The 17431-nt window shown below is 41.7% G+C and overlaps 2 protein-coding genes across 2 annotated transcripts; one reads left to right on the top strand and one right to left on the bottom strand.

The window, feature by feature from the left end:
- Nucleotides 1–1464: 1464 nt before the first annotated feature.
- LOC130112966 (perilipin-2-like) lies at nucleotides 1465–6255 on the top strand. The gene is made up of 7 exons (XM_056280486.1): nucleotides 1465–1491; nucleotides 1681–1876; nucleotides 2937–3019; nucleotides 3125–3271; nucleotides 3349–3444; nucleotides 5160–5342; nucleotides 5896–6255. The coding sequence occupies exons 1-7, from the start codon at nucleotides 1465–1467 to the stop codon at nucleotides 6253–6255; spliced, it is 1092 nt and encodes a 363-aa protein (XP_056136461.1).
- A 728-nt stretch (nucleotides 6256–6983) lies between these two features.
- Nucleotides 6984–17131, bottom strand: rps6 (ribosomal protein S6). Its single transcript, XM_056279711.1, has 6 exons — nucleotides 17077–17131; nucleotides 16345–16476; nucleotides 15653–15863; nucleotides 14210–14356; nucleotides 11559–11716; nucleotides 6984–7116 (listed from the first exon to the last, which is right to left on the bottom strand). The coding sequence occupies exons 1-6, from the start codon at nucleotides 17080–17082 to the stop codon at nucleotides 7021–7023; spliced, it is 750 nt and encodes a 249-aa protein (XP_056135686.1). The 5' UTR covers nucleotides 17083–17131; the 3' UTR covers nucleotides 6984–7020.
- Nucleotides 17132–17431: the final 300 nt, after the last annotated feature.

Here is a 17431-nt window from a genome sequence, read left to right as displayed (position 1 = left end):
AAATATCACCAAATCCTGTCTGTGTGCTGTTATTTGTGTTTACTACATTTTGTTTTATGTCATTTACTTTTATGTACGTTTTCCAACGACCGTCATATACATGTACTGTCGCTTTAAGAGAGAGGTCTTGTGGGTACACGGAAGAGGGAACGCGGGAGAGGCCATTTTTGTTTTGTGGGAGGAGTCTCAAGCAGCAATCGAGCCGAGCCACACGTGTTTCTTACCGTAGGACAGTTTTGCTGGTTGAGGAGAACGTAACCTTGAGTATCCCTGTAAGAAGATACTGCAAGCTGTAGGATAAAATACTTGTTTATCCTTTCTTACATCGGAGTCCCGTGGACGGTTTCTCCTTCTAACGCACACGAGTGAAGTTCGGGCAGTGGTTGAACTTCGACCCCCACGTCCGTAAGAAACACCGCTCCCGCTGAGGACTGGACGTTTGTCGAAGGGTTTGAAACCAAAATAAATGGCAAGGTGGGCCAAATAGAGTCCTGTGTGTCCCCCCCCCCTCCTTCCTTGATCATGATGATGATGATGATGAGAGACTGAGGGCCCCCACAACACCTGGGGCCCCACCCAACTAGAACACAACGCAGAGCTAATGATGAGAGTGACGGGCATGCAGCAGGCTGACCAGCATAGGACTGCCCCCGTTACAGTAGCAAATTTGGGGGCCAGTCTGAGAGACCGCCACAGCCGGGACGCGAACTAGTGGTTCCCGCTTCACAAGCGACAACGTTAACCAGTCGACTAAAGGATTCGACCTGTTAGTCAAGGACCAACGTGTCTACTTATCCATGCACGTTACAATATCAAATTTTCAAAGGCTGTTTGTCTCAGAAACCGCAGTATGATATTTCATCAACGACAGAAAATAAACGCTCCAATGAGCTGAGTGACATACGGGTGGGGTCATAGTCACACCAGGTGGATGTCAGGATCGTGACACGTTTTCCCGGTCGAAAGTATAAACGTGGCAAATGCTACACCCGAGGCCTCATCCATTCGTCCATCCATCCATTATCCGAACCGCTTATTACAAAGAAATATGCCATGAGCCTTTACATAAGACGACTTTATAGGGCCCACAGTAGCCCCTACGATCAGCTGTGCCCTGTGCTTAGGTGAATGTTCGCTGACTACTCACATTAAAAAAAAACTTCTACGTCATCGCCTTGGTTCACCTGTTGACATACCACGAGAACAGCGTTCCCACAGGTGAGCAGCCAGAAGCCCCATCAAACTATGTCCCACATTTCATTGGATCAGGAGGAAAGATAGCTTTACACCAGCGTGTTTAGAACTAGTATTTGTTGCAACGTAAGTACTTTATCCTTTACGTTTAATGGTGTTCTTGTGCAACACGATATATTTGGGGTAAAAGTGATTGTTATTCTACGTGTGACCGAAAAAGTTTCTTGTTTTGTGTTTTTTTTATTTCTTTTAATCAAAGTACGGAGAAATATGCCGAGGAACAACAAGTTGAATCAGGTGAATGTAATCCTTGCCATTTCCACCTCTCCTGTCCTCTCCCGTTTTAGCACCAGCCGCATTTTGCGCTGCTCCTCGGCAACCCCCCTTGTTAAAATGTAAACGTTTCATCTGGTGCGTTTTTAATGTTGTTTTGAAACCGTAAACTTGAAGTTAATTCGCTGAGGCCATTTCTCCTTCTTGTATCAGAATGCGTTGGTCAGATTGGCCAAGTTGTCCGTGGTCCGCTCAGCCTGCGTCTGTGTGTCGGAGTTTTACGCCGACGCCAAGTCCAGACACGCCGGCGTCAAGTCCGCGTGTGATGAGGTGGAGAGTCGCATGAAGACGCTCAACCAAGTTGCCTATGGAGGGATTTCTCCTCTCATTGACAAACTGGAGCCCCAGGGTAAGCAGTGTTACTCCTGCATATGTTTTTAGTTCATCGCAAGCTATTGGTCACGAATTTCAAACGCAAGCCCCCCCCATTTAAACCCAATGGTCACTGTAATGATTTGATATAAAAACTGCTTGATTTGGAGTCTGAGGTTTTATTTTCTTGTTTGTTGACCTGTTTGACACTTTTAACCAATGTTGATTAAATATTTCCTTTTGTGACGGTTAAACTCCTGGACAGTGTTTTGTTTTCGTTTTTTTGGGGGGGGGGTTGGAGGTGAGGGTTGACTCGACCGTAATTGCTTATGAAATTCATTACCTGGCTTATTAATCCATTCATTGTAAGAATGTGAGAAAGGTGAGGTATGCATGTGAGGACCCATTTTAAAAGTTGACTGACGTCGAGGGGCAAACACGTCGGACGTGGAGAAACAACTATTTGTGGCCTTTTGTTTGCCGGTCATAATATCCAGAATCGGGCCAGTGTGTAACCTCAACAGCGTCAAAAACCACTGCTCATTCAGTCAGCATACTCTCAGCATACTCTCACCTTATAATGAAGGTGGATGCTTGAGTTCTGGGTTTGACTTCCCTGCTAAATACAGACAAAACATCTGCTGTGCTAAATGTATGGAGTTCCCCCCCGGAGAGGGCTGCAGACTACCACATGCCTCCTCCGATACATGTGGAGTTGCAAGCTGCTTCTTTTCACCTGACAGTGAGGAGTCTCGCCAGGAGGACGTAGCGCGTGGGGGGGGGGTCATGCTATTCCCCCCCCCCCGAACAGGCGCCCCGACCGACTACACGAGGCGCTAGTGCAGCGATCAGAACACATACCCACATCCGGCTTCCCACCCGCAGACACCGCCAACTGTGTCTGTGGGGATGCGTGACCAAGCCGGAGGTAACACGGAGATTCGAACCGGCGATCCCCGTGTTGGTAGGCAACGGAATAGACCGCCACGCTACCTGGACGCGCCAGTGCTCCGCCTTAAGGACAGTATTCATTGTTGTACAAAAATAAAAGTTTTTTTCTGTGGCATCCTCTGTCCTGGAATTTTTTTTATTTTTAGTTTCCATTGTGAATGATATAGCATGCAAAGGTCTGGATTGGATGGAGACTGCATTCCCCGTGCTCCAGAAACCTACACATCAGGTCACTTTTTTTTCCCTTAAGTACAAATAACAGTATAAACAGCAGTTTATCAGAAACCAAGGTACAGGAATCACCTCTGTGCTTTTTACCCTGTACATCACCCAGATTGTTGCCAGTGCCAAGAATAAAATGCATGAGGTCAAGGATATGGCGAGCATTGTAAGCAATGGAACCATGGACTGTGTTCAACATACGATCACTTGGGTGACTGGGAAGATGCAGGTAGACTTGTCTGATCCTGTCAACGAGATGGCTGGTGACAGCAGGCTTAACCACTCACTAGTGGAAACCACTAGTGAGTGGTCTCCCTAGTGGAAACCACTAGTGAGACCACTAGTCACACTGTCAGTGTGACTAGTGTGGGAGTGGACTCCGTATTAAGCATAGCAGAGGCTCTGGTCGCCCAATTGCTTCCTTTGACTAACGCAGATATATATGGGTGAGTGAATGTTAAATGTGAAAGTCACAGTGGCTGCCATAAATGATGACAGTCAAAGCTTAGTCTCTTGTATTCAAACTTAATCATGGATGCAGGTATGACAGCATGTTTCTGTCCTCCATTATACACTGCTCAAAAAAATAAAGGGAACACATAAGCAATGCAATGTAGCTCCAAGTCAATCACACTTTTGAGATATCAACCTGTCCAGTTAGGAAGCAACACTGATTTGTGAATCAATTTCACCTGCTGGTAAATTGTCTAATTTCCACCTGGTGGAAATTAGACAATTTGCAAGACAACCCCTATAAAAGGAATGGCTTTGCAGGTGGTGGCCACAGACCATTTGCCTGTCCTCATCTTTTCTGGCCGATCTTTGGTTAGTTTTTCATTTTGCTAGTGCCCTCACCACTAGAGGTGGCATGAGGCGGTATCTGCAACCTACAGAAGTTGCTCAGGTAGTGCAGCTCATCCAGGATGGCACATCAATGCGTGCTGTGGCAAGAAGATTTGATGTGTCTCCCAGCACAGTGTCCAGAGCATGGAGGAGGTACCAGGAGACAGGCCAGTACACCAGGAGACGTGGAGGGGGCCGCAGGAGGACAACAACCCCGCAGCAGGACCGCTATCTGGTCCTTTGTGCAAGGAGGAACAGGAGGAGCACTGCCGGAGCCCTACAAAACGACCTTCAACAGGCCACTAATGTGCAGGTTTCTGCTCAAACAGTGAGAAACAGAATGCATGAGGATGGTATGAGGGCCCGACGTCCACAATTTGGGTCTGTGCTCACAGCCCAACACCGTGCAGCCCGACTGACCTTTGCCAGAGAACATCTTGGTTGGCAGATTCGCCATTGGCGCCCTGTGCTCTTCACAGATGAGAGCAGGTTCACACTGAACACATGTGACAGACGTGAGAGAGTCTGGAGACGCTGTGGAGAACGTTCTGCTGCCTGCAACATCCTTCAGCATGACCGGTTTGGCAGTGGGTCAGTGATGGTCTGGGGAGGCATATCCTTGGAGGGCCGCACAGACCTCTACGTGCTAGCCAGAGGTACCATGACTGCCATTAGGTACCGGGATGAGATCCTCAGACCCATTGTCAGACCATATGCTGGTGCAGTGGGCCCTGGGTTCCTGCTCATGCATGACAATGCTCGTCCTCATGTGGCCAGTGTGTCAGCAGTTCCTGTATGTCGAGGGCATTGATGCTATGGACTGACCTGCACGTTCCCCAGACCTGAATCCAATCGAGCACCTCTGGGACATCATGTCTCGTACCATCCGCCAACGCGATGTCGCACCACAGACTGTCCAGGAGTTGACCGATGCCCTGATCCAGGTCTGGGAGGAGATCCCTCAGGAGACCATCCGTCGTCTCATCAGGAGCATGCCCAGACGTTGTAGGGAGTGCATACAGGCACATGGAGGCCACACACACTACTGAGCCTCATTTTGAATCGTCTTGAAGAATTTCCACAGAAGTTGGATCAGCCTATGTTCTCATTTTCCACTTTGATTTTGAGTATGATTCTGAATCCAGACCTTAATGGGCTAATGATTTTGATTTCCATTGATCATTCTTAGGTTATTTTGCTCTAAACACATTCCTCTGTTTAATAAATAAAGATTTTCAGCTGAAATATTTCATTCATCAAGGTCTATATTGTGTTTTTAGGTGTTCCCTTTATTTTTTGAGCAGTATACTTATCTAGAACAAGAAGCTAAGGCATTGGAAGTTGCCGCAGTCGGCACCAGTTGCCATGTGCGAGTGGCCACACTCACTGCCAAGCTGTATAGAAGAACCTGCCATAAGGTTGGAGCCCAGATGCACGTTAAGGTTTGCAGTGAGGAGACTCGTGGATTTCGGGCAAAGAGGGGTGGGGTACAAATTAGCATTGTCTTCATATTGGATTCAGGATCACTTGGTTCATTTACTATGGAGCTAGCACAGAACCAAGTTGAATTGGCACAAGACTCAAGTCACTTTTCTTCACAGATTACATAATTTGTGGTCAGTATATATGCACACAATGTGCTTTGTGCTGTTAAATTCTCTAGAAGGCAATAACATGCTTGGACAGTGAATCAGTGTATCATTTCTACACATTGTTGGAAAAAAAGGAAATGTATTTATTTCCCCGTATTTGTTCAGTAAAACAATGTAATATGCTATGCAGGAGATGCTCGGCGTAATGGTATCTAAAGAGTGTCCTGCTCAGACTAAGCAAGTAATGAAGGTATGGAGGTTGCTTTTAATAATTTCTGATTGCATATGTGCAATCTTAGTTAATCATCACTTTACTTATTGTTTAGACAGCTTTTCATCATCAACCCATTGCTTGGGTTTTAATGCAGTAAGCCATTTCTGACGTTAAGAGCTGAAGTTCAGAGACTCCAGTAATGGTTAACTAATTAGTTTGTCCTCTGCTCAACAGGTTGTGCGTAGCATTAGCTGGTCTCCTGGATTGGTTCAACAAATGCAGACCAGCGGGCTGACTTTTGCCTGGGGCCTTCTCAGCCTGCCACAGCATATTCAGCATCAGGCTCTTTCTGTGTACTTCTTTATCTCACAAGTGTACAATTTATGCTGCCAAATGCATGAAAAACGGAGACGCAAGTGCAAGGTTTCCCTTGACTCTGCTCTTGCCTCAAACAACAGCTCCTCCACTTCACATTTGGGTCCTTTTACTTCTGAAACGTGTCCTGTACTCGAAGTTGCAGTGAGTAGTCGAAGGAGAAAGAAGCCTAAGATTACTCCTTTTGACCAGTGCAATGCAAAGAATGAGCATCCTTGATGTTGACCTGGTGATTTCAATTAGGTCTTCCTACTTCACTGCCACTGGTCTTTTTTTGAATGTTGTCAACTGACTGACCTAAGATTTAAAGATGCATATTGTCAATTGTTCAATGCAACTTCCCTAATCTTATAATTATCCCCATGTCTTTTAAATTGGAACTTGGCTTTTGATGTCAATAATGTAAAGAGTATAAAAATACTCGTCTCATCCAAATGAAACTATATAAACATTACCTGAACTCTTGCCTTTACAATTTACCCAGATTCTTGAGGGACTTTTCTTACACTTGACAGTAGTTATGGTTTAGAATCGTACAAACATTGATCACGTGTAAAACTTTACCACTTTCCTGCTAAGGGGCAATCATTCCAAGACTTAAAAAAACATATCCTAGGAAGTGAAAACCTGACATATTGCAATGCAGCTGATGCAGTACATCAGCTGTCTTTTCTGCATTTGAGCAGGAAGTCTTGTAGCATTAGCCTACAGCCATGCATTTCCTGGGACCAACAGATTTGGCAAGAAAACTAAATGGAAAGGACAGTCAAACTTGATAAAGGTTTGACTTGTCTATCGTTAGGGTTTAAGTAATGACATGTCAGTTAGTAAATATTTAAGCCCAGCAATACAAACGTTTAATAACCATTTTTTCAGTACTGTTTGCAGTGTTGGCTTTTTTATGTTCAATTTAACAATGGATAACCTTGAAGAACTCGATACACAAGAACATTTGAGCAAAGTCTTTATTTCATTTCTATAATTTTACTTTTGGCTGGACTCAGACTTGGATGTGGATGCTCTCAGGGAAGAAAGACGGCGCCTCTTGGCAATCTGTTCCTGGCGCTTCTCCTTGGCCTCCTGTTGCCACAAAGAAATATCAGAAACAAGAGCTTCAGTTTACATCACCGAAAATGACAAAATGCTAGATCTCTAACCTAACGGCTAGTCAAGGGAAGACTGGAAGTCTACACTAGGGATCGACCGATTATCGGCTTAGTTGTCATTTTTCATATCTGCATATTTTTATCGGTCAGCCAATTTTTTTAATCACATTGAAAATGTTTTATTTCCTTACATAGAGGTTTTGAAACAATCAGATGGAGATGTGAAAAGAGGAGAAACTTGTAGAAAAACAGCAAGCAAGAATGGTCAGGCTATGTGTTCAAAAGAACAACTACAGCATTATCAGGAGTAAAATTTATTAGACACCAATAAATGCAGCAATCAAATTTCACTGAACATTAGATTAAATTGTCAGATAGTGCCTTGAACAATGCACTTGATTTTTATCTTTTTCAAATATTTTCTATTAAACATATGTTCACGTAAAGGCAGCCTTGTGTTAAAGGCTGTGTTGCTGTAAATTTTGGCGCATTTTTTTTGACATTTACTGCAACTGAATATTGGCCCCAAATACTATCTGCCTCTATAACATTAACTACATTCTCTCAACCGCAGAACATCCATCTGGTTCTGCTGAGGTGCGGTGTAATAATGTGCACTGCATAGGTGCACTTGTGCGAAGGAATAGACATTCTGCGGTTGCGAGAATGTAGTTCCACATGGGAGGGTTTTGTCCGTGTCCCATTCCTCAACTTCCACGCCGGCTACTCCTGCTGAATCTCCAAACTGGCAGCGCACAGACGCCCATCTACTGCAGTTAATACATTGACTATTGATAAATGCCTAATGCAACCCCACTTAAAAAAAACCCCATCACTTTAAAGATATGAGAAAGGGAACATAACACTAATGTACACTTTTCCATTCAGTCAAAGCCCGCTAGGAGTACCTTAATCAATTTATGTGGAATTATTTCATAAATTATTCAGTTTGATAAAAGTTTACTTCCTGCTGTCCATGCTGTTTAATTCATTCCATTGTCATGTTTTGGTAGTTATTTTTTAATTGAAAAACAATTCCACTCATTGTTATCTAGTGCCTTGAACATCATGCACTTTATTTTTTCAAATATTTTCTGTTTTACGCAAAATTCAAATAAACATATGTTCATTTAAAGGCAGCCTTGTGTTGGGGTTTGCCTTGCTGTAAATTTTGGCACAACATTTTTTATACATATACTGCAACTGAATATCGGCCCCAAATATCAGCTGCCATAACTTACCAATAATCAATATTAGTATCGGCCCTGAAAAAAACGTCAGTCGACCTCGAGTCTACACCTCACAATCTGTCAGTTAGCCAACTTCAGATTACAGTAATCAAAACCAAGACAATCAAATTTTAAATGAGAAACATTCTTGCTTGAATATGAACTAGTATTGGTGGAATTCTTAATTCTAATGAATTTAGTATTTACACAATCTGCAAAAGGCTCTTGGCACACAATACATATGGGTTTCAATGAGAAGGTGGTATATTTTACAGAACTTCCAAGTTGCAAAAGATTTAGATATATTCTTAAAATAGGCTTTATCGAGTACCAAACACAGTGTACAACAAATCTGCAATTCACCTGCTAATGCAAACAAGAATCAATTTGGCGCCTGCAAATGAAGGATGCTACACCCAAATTGGGGGACATTATATAACAATAGGCTTGGGTTATAACTACATTTGGAAGTTAGCAACGAATTCTAGAGAGGGATGAGGGAGTCTTTAATTCCTGAGGGGAAATTATTCTTTGCATCAACTGTGACAAGAAATGGGTAGTCACAGTGCTGTGCCCATGGACGAACTATCAAGTTCTGAGTACCTGATACCCAACACCTAATACTGTACGTCTTTCGACGCTGGAAGAAAGGGAAGTAATGAACACGGATGAAACCCATGTGAACACGGTGAGAACATGGCAACTCCACAGAAGGTGGACCTGGGGCCAAATGTATACAACTGTATATTTAGGTATAGAAATATGTATACACACAAAACAGGAAATATGCATAGTCTTTTCATCAGATTTATAAAACCCCATGTATGTCTGTTCTCACGTTTTTTTTCTCCCCTAACACCCGTCATCCTGAAATTGTGCGCACGTGTATGAGCCTTTTGACCGTGTCCACAATTTACTATAAATGGCTTCCAATACACCCCAAATTGCCTGGTGTGCATACAAACGGCCAGCATTTAGTTTAGTTTTGAGGAGAAATGGCAGAAGCTTTAAAGAAGCAATTGAATAAGTGCAATTTAACAGACTATAAACTTGAAATAATGGTTGGGAGAAAACATTATTTGGAAGCCTAAGCTTTGGCATTACCAACAAAATGAAACGCGTTGAATGGCAGAAAGTAACCGAAGCAGTTAACGCTGTTTGTTTCTGATACACGGACCCTGGAGGAGATGTTAAAAAAAAAAAGAAGTCACACCTGAAGGTGTTGGTTATTCTGACTTCCCAATAACACAGAATAACCTTTATTTATATACAGATCATGCACTATTTCTTTGTTTATTCATCTTTGAAGATTATTATCCTTATAATTGTATTAACGCTTAGTGAAAAACATTTACTCAAGATAGAACGAAATTAAGGGTTGACAAAAAAAAAAAAGGTTGGTAACCATTGACGCATCACTGTCATCCTAGTGAAGGTTTTTTTAAACTACAGATTACATCATAACACAATGTAGTGAAAGAAAAAAGCTCTGAATAAAATGTCACCCAAATTCACACCTTTCTCATCTTTTTTTGCCAACTCACAGCATCACACTAATCAGACTCAAAAGACTGCATATATGGTACGCTTGATGTGAAAGTTGTGTACTGGTACACAGATTCTCACCACCCGTGGATTTTTATACATTCAGAAACCATTTCTAAATTTTTAAATGATTACTTAGATGACTCCACCCTAACAGACTTGTAAGAGTCAGTAATTAGATATTCATGTGTCAACCTACAGGCATCTTAAGAGCACCAAGCAGAAATTGTTAAACAAAACAGTGCATGCGCACAAATGATCGTTAGGGATCAAAATTAGAAATTAGCTGGACAATGCCATAAATCATAACAGTTATGCTTAGAGATTAATATTGGCCTGAAAAATCCAAGTTTTTATCCCACTCTTAAATGAATAACAGAAATGATCAAATTTTCAGAAACAGTGAAGAGCTTCGGCTTACATCACCAGAAATGCTAGATCTCTACTACTAACCTCGTGGCTACAGTACCGTCAAGGGAAGACAGTTATCAAAATACCTAAGTACACAAAAATCTACACCTCACAATCTGTCAGTTAGCAAACTTCAGATTACAGTAATCAAAACCAAGGCACAATCAAATTTTAAATAGAGCTGAGAAAAACTAATTCTTGCTTGAATTTCAACTAGTATTGGTGGAATTCTTAATTTGCATGACTAGCATTTACACAATCTTCAAAAAGCTCTTGGCACGCAAAATAAGAAATACATGGATTTCAATGAGAATATGCGATACATTTAACAGAATCTCAAGTTGCAAAAGATTAAGATACATCCTTAAAACAGACTTTATCGAGTATCAGAAACAGATTCTTGAATGTAAAACAAATCTACTGCTGCAGTTCACCTTTTAATGCAAACAGGAATCAATTTGCCACCTTCAAATGAAGGATGCTACTTTAACTACAACCAAAGTGAGGGATTTAGTAGAACCCTCTGATATAGAACAGTAGGCTTGGGTTATAATAATCATTACATTTGGAAATGTGCAGCAAAAAGAGGGGTGATAGAATAGCAAGTCTAATCCCTGTGGAGAAATTCTCTGCATTTCACCAATCCTAGGACTATGATGAGAAATGAAATGGGTAGCCACAGTGCCCATGGACCAACTTCCAAGTTCTGAGTATCTGACACCCAACATGTAATACTGCATGTCTTCTGATGTTGGAGGAAAGGCAAGTATGAACCCGGATGAAATCCATGCGAACACGGTGAGAACATGCAAACGCCATTCAAAGTGGACCTAGACGAGAACTCAAACCCAGAAACTCTTGCAAGGCGACAGGTGCTATATTCATATGTCAACCTACAGGCATCTCAGAGCACCAAGTAGAAATCGTATAACAAAGAGAACATATTAGGTGCAATCATTGAAAGTGCACACAAATGATAGTAGTTGGGGATTTTAACTGTAAATTAGCTGGATAATGCCACAAATCATTTTAACAGCTATGCTTAGAGAACATCTAATATTAGGCCTGGAAAAACAAGTTTTTATCCCTTTTTTGAATGAGCAATACCTAAGAGTTAACAGTCTACAATCATGTCACGCATCTATTTACTGACGCAGAGTAAGACCTCTTAAATTTTTGCAAGTTTAATCTGGAACCTTTTTTAATGTTAAGAAATTTAAAAAGTCCATACCTTCATTCTCTTGGCCAGCAACTTGGCATACTCTGATGCCTCTTCCTTGTTCTTCTGGGTGCGCTTTCTCTTGAGGGCGATGCGGCGGCGCTTATGCTGCAACACACGTGGCGTCACCAATCTCTGGATCCTGGGGGCCTTGGTTCTGGGCTTCTTGCCTTGTAGGAGAAAATGGGGAAAGAGAGTTAACAAGGGAATGGAATTCTCTCTCATCAAAGTATCCTCAGTATGGCTAACCTAAAACTATAACAATGGTGGCAAAGTTGTTTCTCAGAATTTAAATTTCCCGCTAACTACCTACTGATGTGCAGGGCGTAGAAACGAGTACTGGGTTCTTTCAGTTTGTGACACCAGGTGCCTACTGGTTTCCCAACACCAGTCTCCTCTAACCATGCCCATCTAATTGGTGGCTTTACATTTTTTTTTTAAAAAAAAAACCCCACTCCATATTTCAGCAGCGAATTTTTAAATCTTGTGCAAAGCAGATGAGTGGAATTAGGAGTGGCTACCTCAGTAAGGTGTCTTATTGAGGTAGCCACTCCTAATTGGATAAGAAACATCCCATACTTGCAAACCACTAGGAACTGTGAAACAGTAGGTTGCACAGCCACAAAAATAGACAACAGCAGAGAGAGAATATTGCATTTGTTTGGGTTTTGCAAATGAGCTTGAAATGTGGTATTATTTTGTGAATCCAAAACGACCATACGACAGATAAGTCTGCCAATATATGACACAGTATAGAAGATGGTGACTGAAGATCAAATACTTTCATTTATGGAGTGGCACTGAATCTTTGCCTTCTGAAAGCTACATTAACAGGGAGAAGGATTACTTTGGCACTTCATGGTAACCAAATTAACATCAACTCATACAGCAGTTTACCTAGGAGAACTGCACCCACTATAGGGTAAAGACCATGTAACCATGCCGCTTGACACCAATTGTTAAATCTTCAAACTGTTTCCAGGCCAAGTTCAGGAGAAGAACAAATTTTTGGTTACAGCCGAGAAAACTGATCTGGTTTGGTATATTTATGCAAACAATCAAAGTGATGACTTTTCCCTTTGTCAAGGAATGATAAATTGTGCATTTGAGTTTAGTTCTGTGGCCAAAAGCTTGTTAGATGTACATTCTTAACACCTGACAATTAAATAGCTAACTAGTCGACTCCCGTATTTTCACAATGTGTGTCTGGTGTGTGTCTGTGTGGGAGTCTATAAACGGCCAAACTAAAGCACTTGGGGCCTTGATTCTTTTTGGAGGTTATTGGGGATGATCAGGGGCACCTATAAAAAATAGCAGAACATTAAAATTATGCATAATATGCGGAATATTCATAAAATATGTGGAATCCCTTCATAATCCTGAGCAGTTCAACAAGATGGTGGGCTCTGGCTACGTCACGACTCGGCTCTTTCCGCCGTTCGCACAAACCTCGCGTTCTTAACGGGTTGCTGGATGGCGGTCGGAGACAGCGAGCAGCGTTGGAGATAGAAAGCGTCCGTGAAATAAGCCACAACGTCAGAGTCGCATTTGCATGGGTCGAGCACGGGCGTATATGGCAGCTGTCACGTGAAGTGAACTCAATAAAGTTTTCTGTTTTTCAATGTAAATCAGCGCATGCGGGCGGTTCGGGTTTTGGCGGGTCTGACAAACAATAAAGTTGTCCGCTGTTGCGCGCGTGGAAGTGTCCGAGTGTCTTATCTGATGAATCAGATTTAAAGGCCCAAACATACTCGGGCGGAACGTACGCGGAGCGGACTCCACTAGGAATGTCCGCAGTCATTTGGGCTTCCCTAGTCGAGCACACTTCCGCGCTGTAGTTTCCTGTAAAACTGTCCGTGAAACACTACATTACCCACAATGCTTGCGTGTTGTTTACACTCTTCTGTCATGGCGTCCAACACTGACGACGAGGAAGAGATGCTCTTGCCTGCTGGCTCTACAAGAAAATAAACTGAAGAGACGGTGGTATGTATCCTCTCTGTGACGTGTCGTACAGGTGTGGGTACGTTCGCACCTTCTACTCATATATTTTCGGAATGTGTGTGTGTGGCGTTAGTGTGTGTGTGTTAGTGTAGATAGCGGGACCGAAAACTAAAGCATTTACGATCCTAATTCTTTTTAGAGGTGGTAGGTATTGTTTCAGAGAGTAAGGGAAAAATCCCAGAAAATTACAATTATGCATAATTATGCATAAATATGCATTTTTCTAAAAATGGCTAAAAACCACTTCTTGGCATTTCAGATGATTCTGAGCATTTGGGGGAAGGGAGTTGGAGTAGGGGGGGGGGGGGGGTTAGGGGCAGGGGGAAGGCGGTTTGCTGGCAGGATGAAGAGGAGGGAGATTTAGACGGGTGGATAGCTAATAAACATCATGATCACCGCAACTTGGTTGCGGGTCACTTACTAGTTACTAATACTTGTGATTGACCTCTATTTTAAAAACGCCATGTCAAATGGAGTAATATCATAAGGTGACTGATATCGATGGCTTTTTAAATAACTATCACTCCAAACATAATAAGATACTAAATTGAGTCTTGAGAGCAATCGTGTGAAAAGCCAAGCACTGTTTACTTGAGGGGGAAAAAAAAACCCTACACGTGAAAAATTCTCAAACTTCCAAAGAAATAGGCCAAGCTCACCTTCTTTAGTCAGGGGTCTCCTCACAACATACTGCCTTACATCATCTTCCTTAGCCAGGTTAAAGAGCTTTCGGATCTTGCTGGCCCTCTTGGGACCAAGGCGGCGAGGGACAGTGCTGTCGGTCAGCCCAGGAATTTCCTTCTCGCCTGGAAAGCAAACAATTAGGAAGAAGATAGGACTTAATCAAACCGTTAAGAGATATTCCAGTCTAATTTTGTCCATCTTCATATGAAGACTGAAGAGAAATATAATACTGGTTTCAGTTTAATATCGACTTAAAGTTCATAATAAGTTATTACAGAAATCAAAGAATGGGAAAGCCAAGCAGTTTGACCAGCTATGGTTTTGAGTCAGGTCACATCTGGAAAAGCAGCTCTACAGTTAATCTAGCAACACACTGTCCCCCCTTGATGACTACAGGCCAGTCAAAAAGGGTCTACTGGTGTGCTATAAACATTATTTTGAAGGCAAATATTAGGAACCAACCCAAAATTCTATAAGCCCCCCACAAAAAAAGAAAACAAGCCCCAATTAGGTAATATCCCTTAGCTTGAATTACTTCCCCTGAGATTCAAGACTAAAGCCAACCTGTAAATTTGTACACAAATATAAACTTGGTTCATATCTTCAGTTTTCTATTGGCTAACAAGACTTTTGCATCAAATTCTGCTCTCATAGATGAGCATTTCTCTGTACACTATTGTCTTTTCTCACCCCAAACATTTTTCGGTAGCACTTGTGTTTGTACAGCTTCATGGACCATTAAATAAATACTTGAGAAAATTTTGGCATCCTTAAACCTCAATGCGGACAATTCTTTTGGTTTTTTTTATCAGTGTGTGAGCATTTTTCTATATCTCATCTGTACACCATTTTAAAATATGGGAAAAAAGGGACATGGAGATAAGTCAAATAGAATATTGTACAACTGTAGTTACAATGACACTACAGCATTTAATTGTCTTGACAGGTTATGGAAAGTGTTGCAAAGACTCAGATTGAGAGCAATAGTGCATTAAAGTGTCTGCGTCTCTTTAAATAACCCCACCAGTACACAAATAGTTCATATTTTGATGGAAATACTACAGAAGAGCAGTTATTTAGACTATGATAATAAAAACGTTATGTAGCAATGTCTTATTCAGGATATCTTCTTAATCAGACAGTGAAATTTTGGTGTACATGTAAACAATCATTCATAGCACTTTTACTGCTACTGATGTAGGGAGAAACACAGGACCCACCATCTTCAACCAGCCAATATCATAGTGTCATTTATGATTTAAACCATTAAAAATGCAGAAAACAACACGTATTGCATTAAATAGCAAGTTATTCCAAACGTGTCAAAATTTCCAAACTACAAAAAGAAATTATAATCAAAGAACAGTTACCCATTAACATTAAAAAATCTGTACAGTGTTACTTCTTTAGTTCATTACCTTTCTTGATGATGACCAAGTTGAGAACACTAAGGTTGGCGTCGACTATGCAGCCACGGACAGACTTGCGCTTGCGCTCACCAGTCCTGCGGGGACGGTAGCAGGAGTGGCCTTTGCTCAGCAGCAGGCGCACACGACCGTGAGTCAGTACACCCTGCTTCATGGGGAAGCCCTGCTTGTCGTTGCCTCCACTGATGCGCACCACATAGCCCTAAATACAAAAAGGAGTATTCATGGTGTGTTGCATGAGATGCAGACTGTCCCTGTATGAAAACTCACCTGTTGTGAGTTACATGCTAAAAGCCATCACAGAGATACACAAACAGGAGACAACAATTTGCAATACACCCTCCTGGAGGAAGGGCAAAAAATAAATAAATAAATAAAATAAAAAACACATCCCTGGAGTGGTTGATTGTGTTGATGGAGGAGACTGGATTGTGAGAGCAATGCAGTTCAACCTATCACAATTATGACCAGGTCGCATCTGGTAATGCAGCTCTGCAATTACTTTGGCAACATGCTGTCCCCCCTTAAAGACTACAGAACAGTCAGAAAGGGTCTACTGATGTGCAATATTAAACTCGTAATATATGAAACACCTGCCATTGCAAGATAACAAGTGGTGAACTTTCTATTTGAACCTTAACTTTTCAAAAGGGTATAAAAATGAGAGGAAAAAAATAACTTACCTTCCACTCATCTCCCAGAGGGTCAGCTGCCACCTCAGTGGCCATACGCTTCTCATAGAAAGTGCGCAGCTTGCGCTCATCATCAACTTCAATAAGTTTCTGACAGCCAGTAGCGGGGAATGAGATGTTCAGCTGAAAGATAATAAATTACACCGTGGATTAGTTTATGTTTATTACCTAGTATCATCGGCCATCTCTACTATGTGCAATAGCGAATTCCTTTAGAGGTGGGCGGTATTGGCTGCACTTACAGAATAGCAAACTTGGAAATGAATAAACAGTAGATAAATGTGCAGAGGACTCAATACAACGGAGATGAGTTTGCGTACCTTGACGTAAATGTGTCCAAATAAAAACTATTGGCTAGCACCGGTGGCGTTTAAAGCTATATTTATGGCCTAATAAGTGTGGTTCCTGCTAATATTAACAAGTTAACTTATTGCAGATCTGTGACTAGACAGCGACGATGAAAATTAAAGGGTAGCATTAACTTGAAACAAATAAGTCCACATTTCTTGAAGTGGCCCGCCATGTTTCCAAAAGATGCCTACACCGGCCTACACAGTGCTTGCTAGCTCCCAGTCCAATCAATAGGCATCCTGAGAGGTAACGTTGTATTTAGTACAATAAAACAAAGCGTTAAAAAGTTCATAATCAATACTTCAAACAAATTTGGATAGTTCGATAAAAACAACAGAGCAAAATAAAAATAAATATGTAGGAACTTGGTACCTTCATCTTGCTAAACCGACCCAGCGACGGTCCGCCACGGAAAAGAGGCCGGATATCCGCCTCGATGTTTCACATAGACACGAAGAGATATCGCGATATCGTATACTGTCTTTGGTTGTATTCGAATACTTGGACTCTACTAGATATTATTTTCGCATTGAAAATATTATTGTAAACAAATGTTGAACCACATACTAATATATTTTATATTTAAATTAATGAAGAACTGTACACACAGTTAGAGTGATTGGAGGGCAATGAATATCGCGTCGTTTGTCAAATGGTTCATATATCTTCGAAGATAATACAGCCAGACTTTTTTTTTATCTCGAAACCTACAGCAGAGTTTTATTAA

The sequence above is a fragment of the Lampris incognitus genome, chromosome 5 (assembly GCF_029633865.1).
Source record: "Lampris incognitus isolate fLamInc1 chromosome 5, fLamInc1.hap2, whole genome shotgun sequence".
Taxonomy (NCBI): Eukaryota; Metazoa; Chordata; class Actinopteri; order Lampriformes; family Lampridae; genus Lampris; species Lampris incognitus.
The sequence above is the reverse complement of the archived record's forward strand: the minus strand, read 5'-3'. Positions and strand labels throughout refer to the sequence as shown.

Coding starts and splice junctions, on each gene's coding strand:
- LOC130112966 (XM_056280486.1), top strand. CDS start 1,465: ATGCCGAGGAACAACAAGTTGAATCAG. Junction 1,492..1,680: donor GGAACAACAAGTTGAATCAG/GTGAATGTAATC, acceptor TTCTTGTATCAG/AATGCGTTGGTCAGATTGGC. Junction 3,020..3,124: donor TCCAGAAACCTACACATCAG/GTCACTTTTTTT, acceptor TACATCACCCAG/ATTGTTGCCAGTGCCAAGAA.
- rps6 (XM_056279711.1), bottom strand. Junction 14,357..15,652: donor CTTGGTCATCATCAAGAAAG/GTAATGAACTAA, acceptor TTTGCTTTCCAG/GCGAGAAGGAAATTCCTGGG. Junction 11,717..14,209: donor GAGACCCCTGACTAAAGAAG/GTGAGCTTGGCC, acceptor TTCTCCTACAAG/GCAAGAAGCCCAGAACCAAG.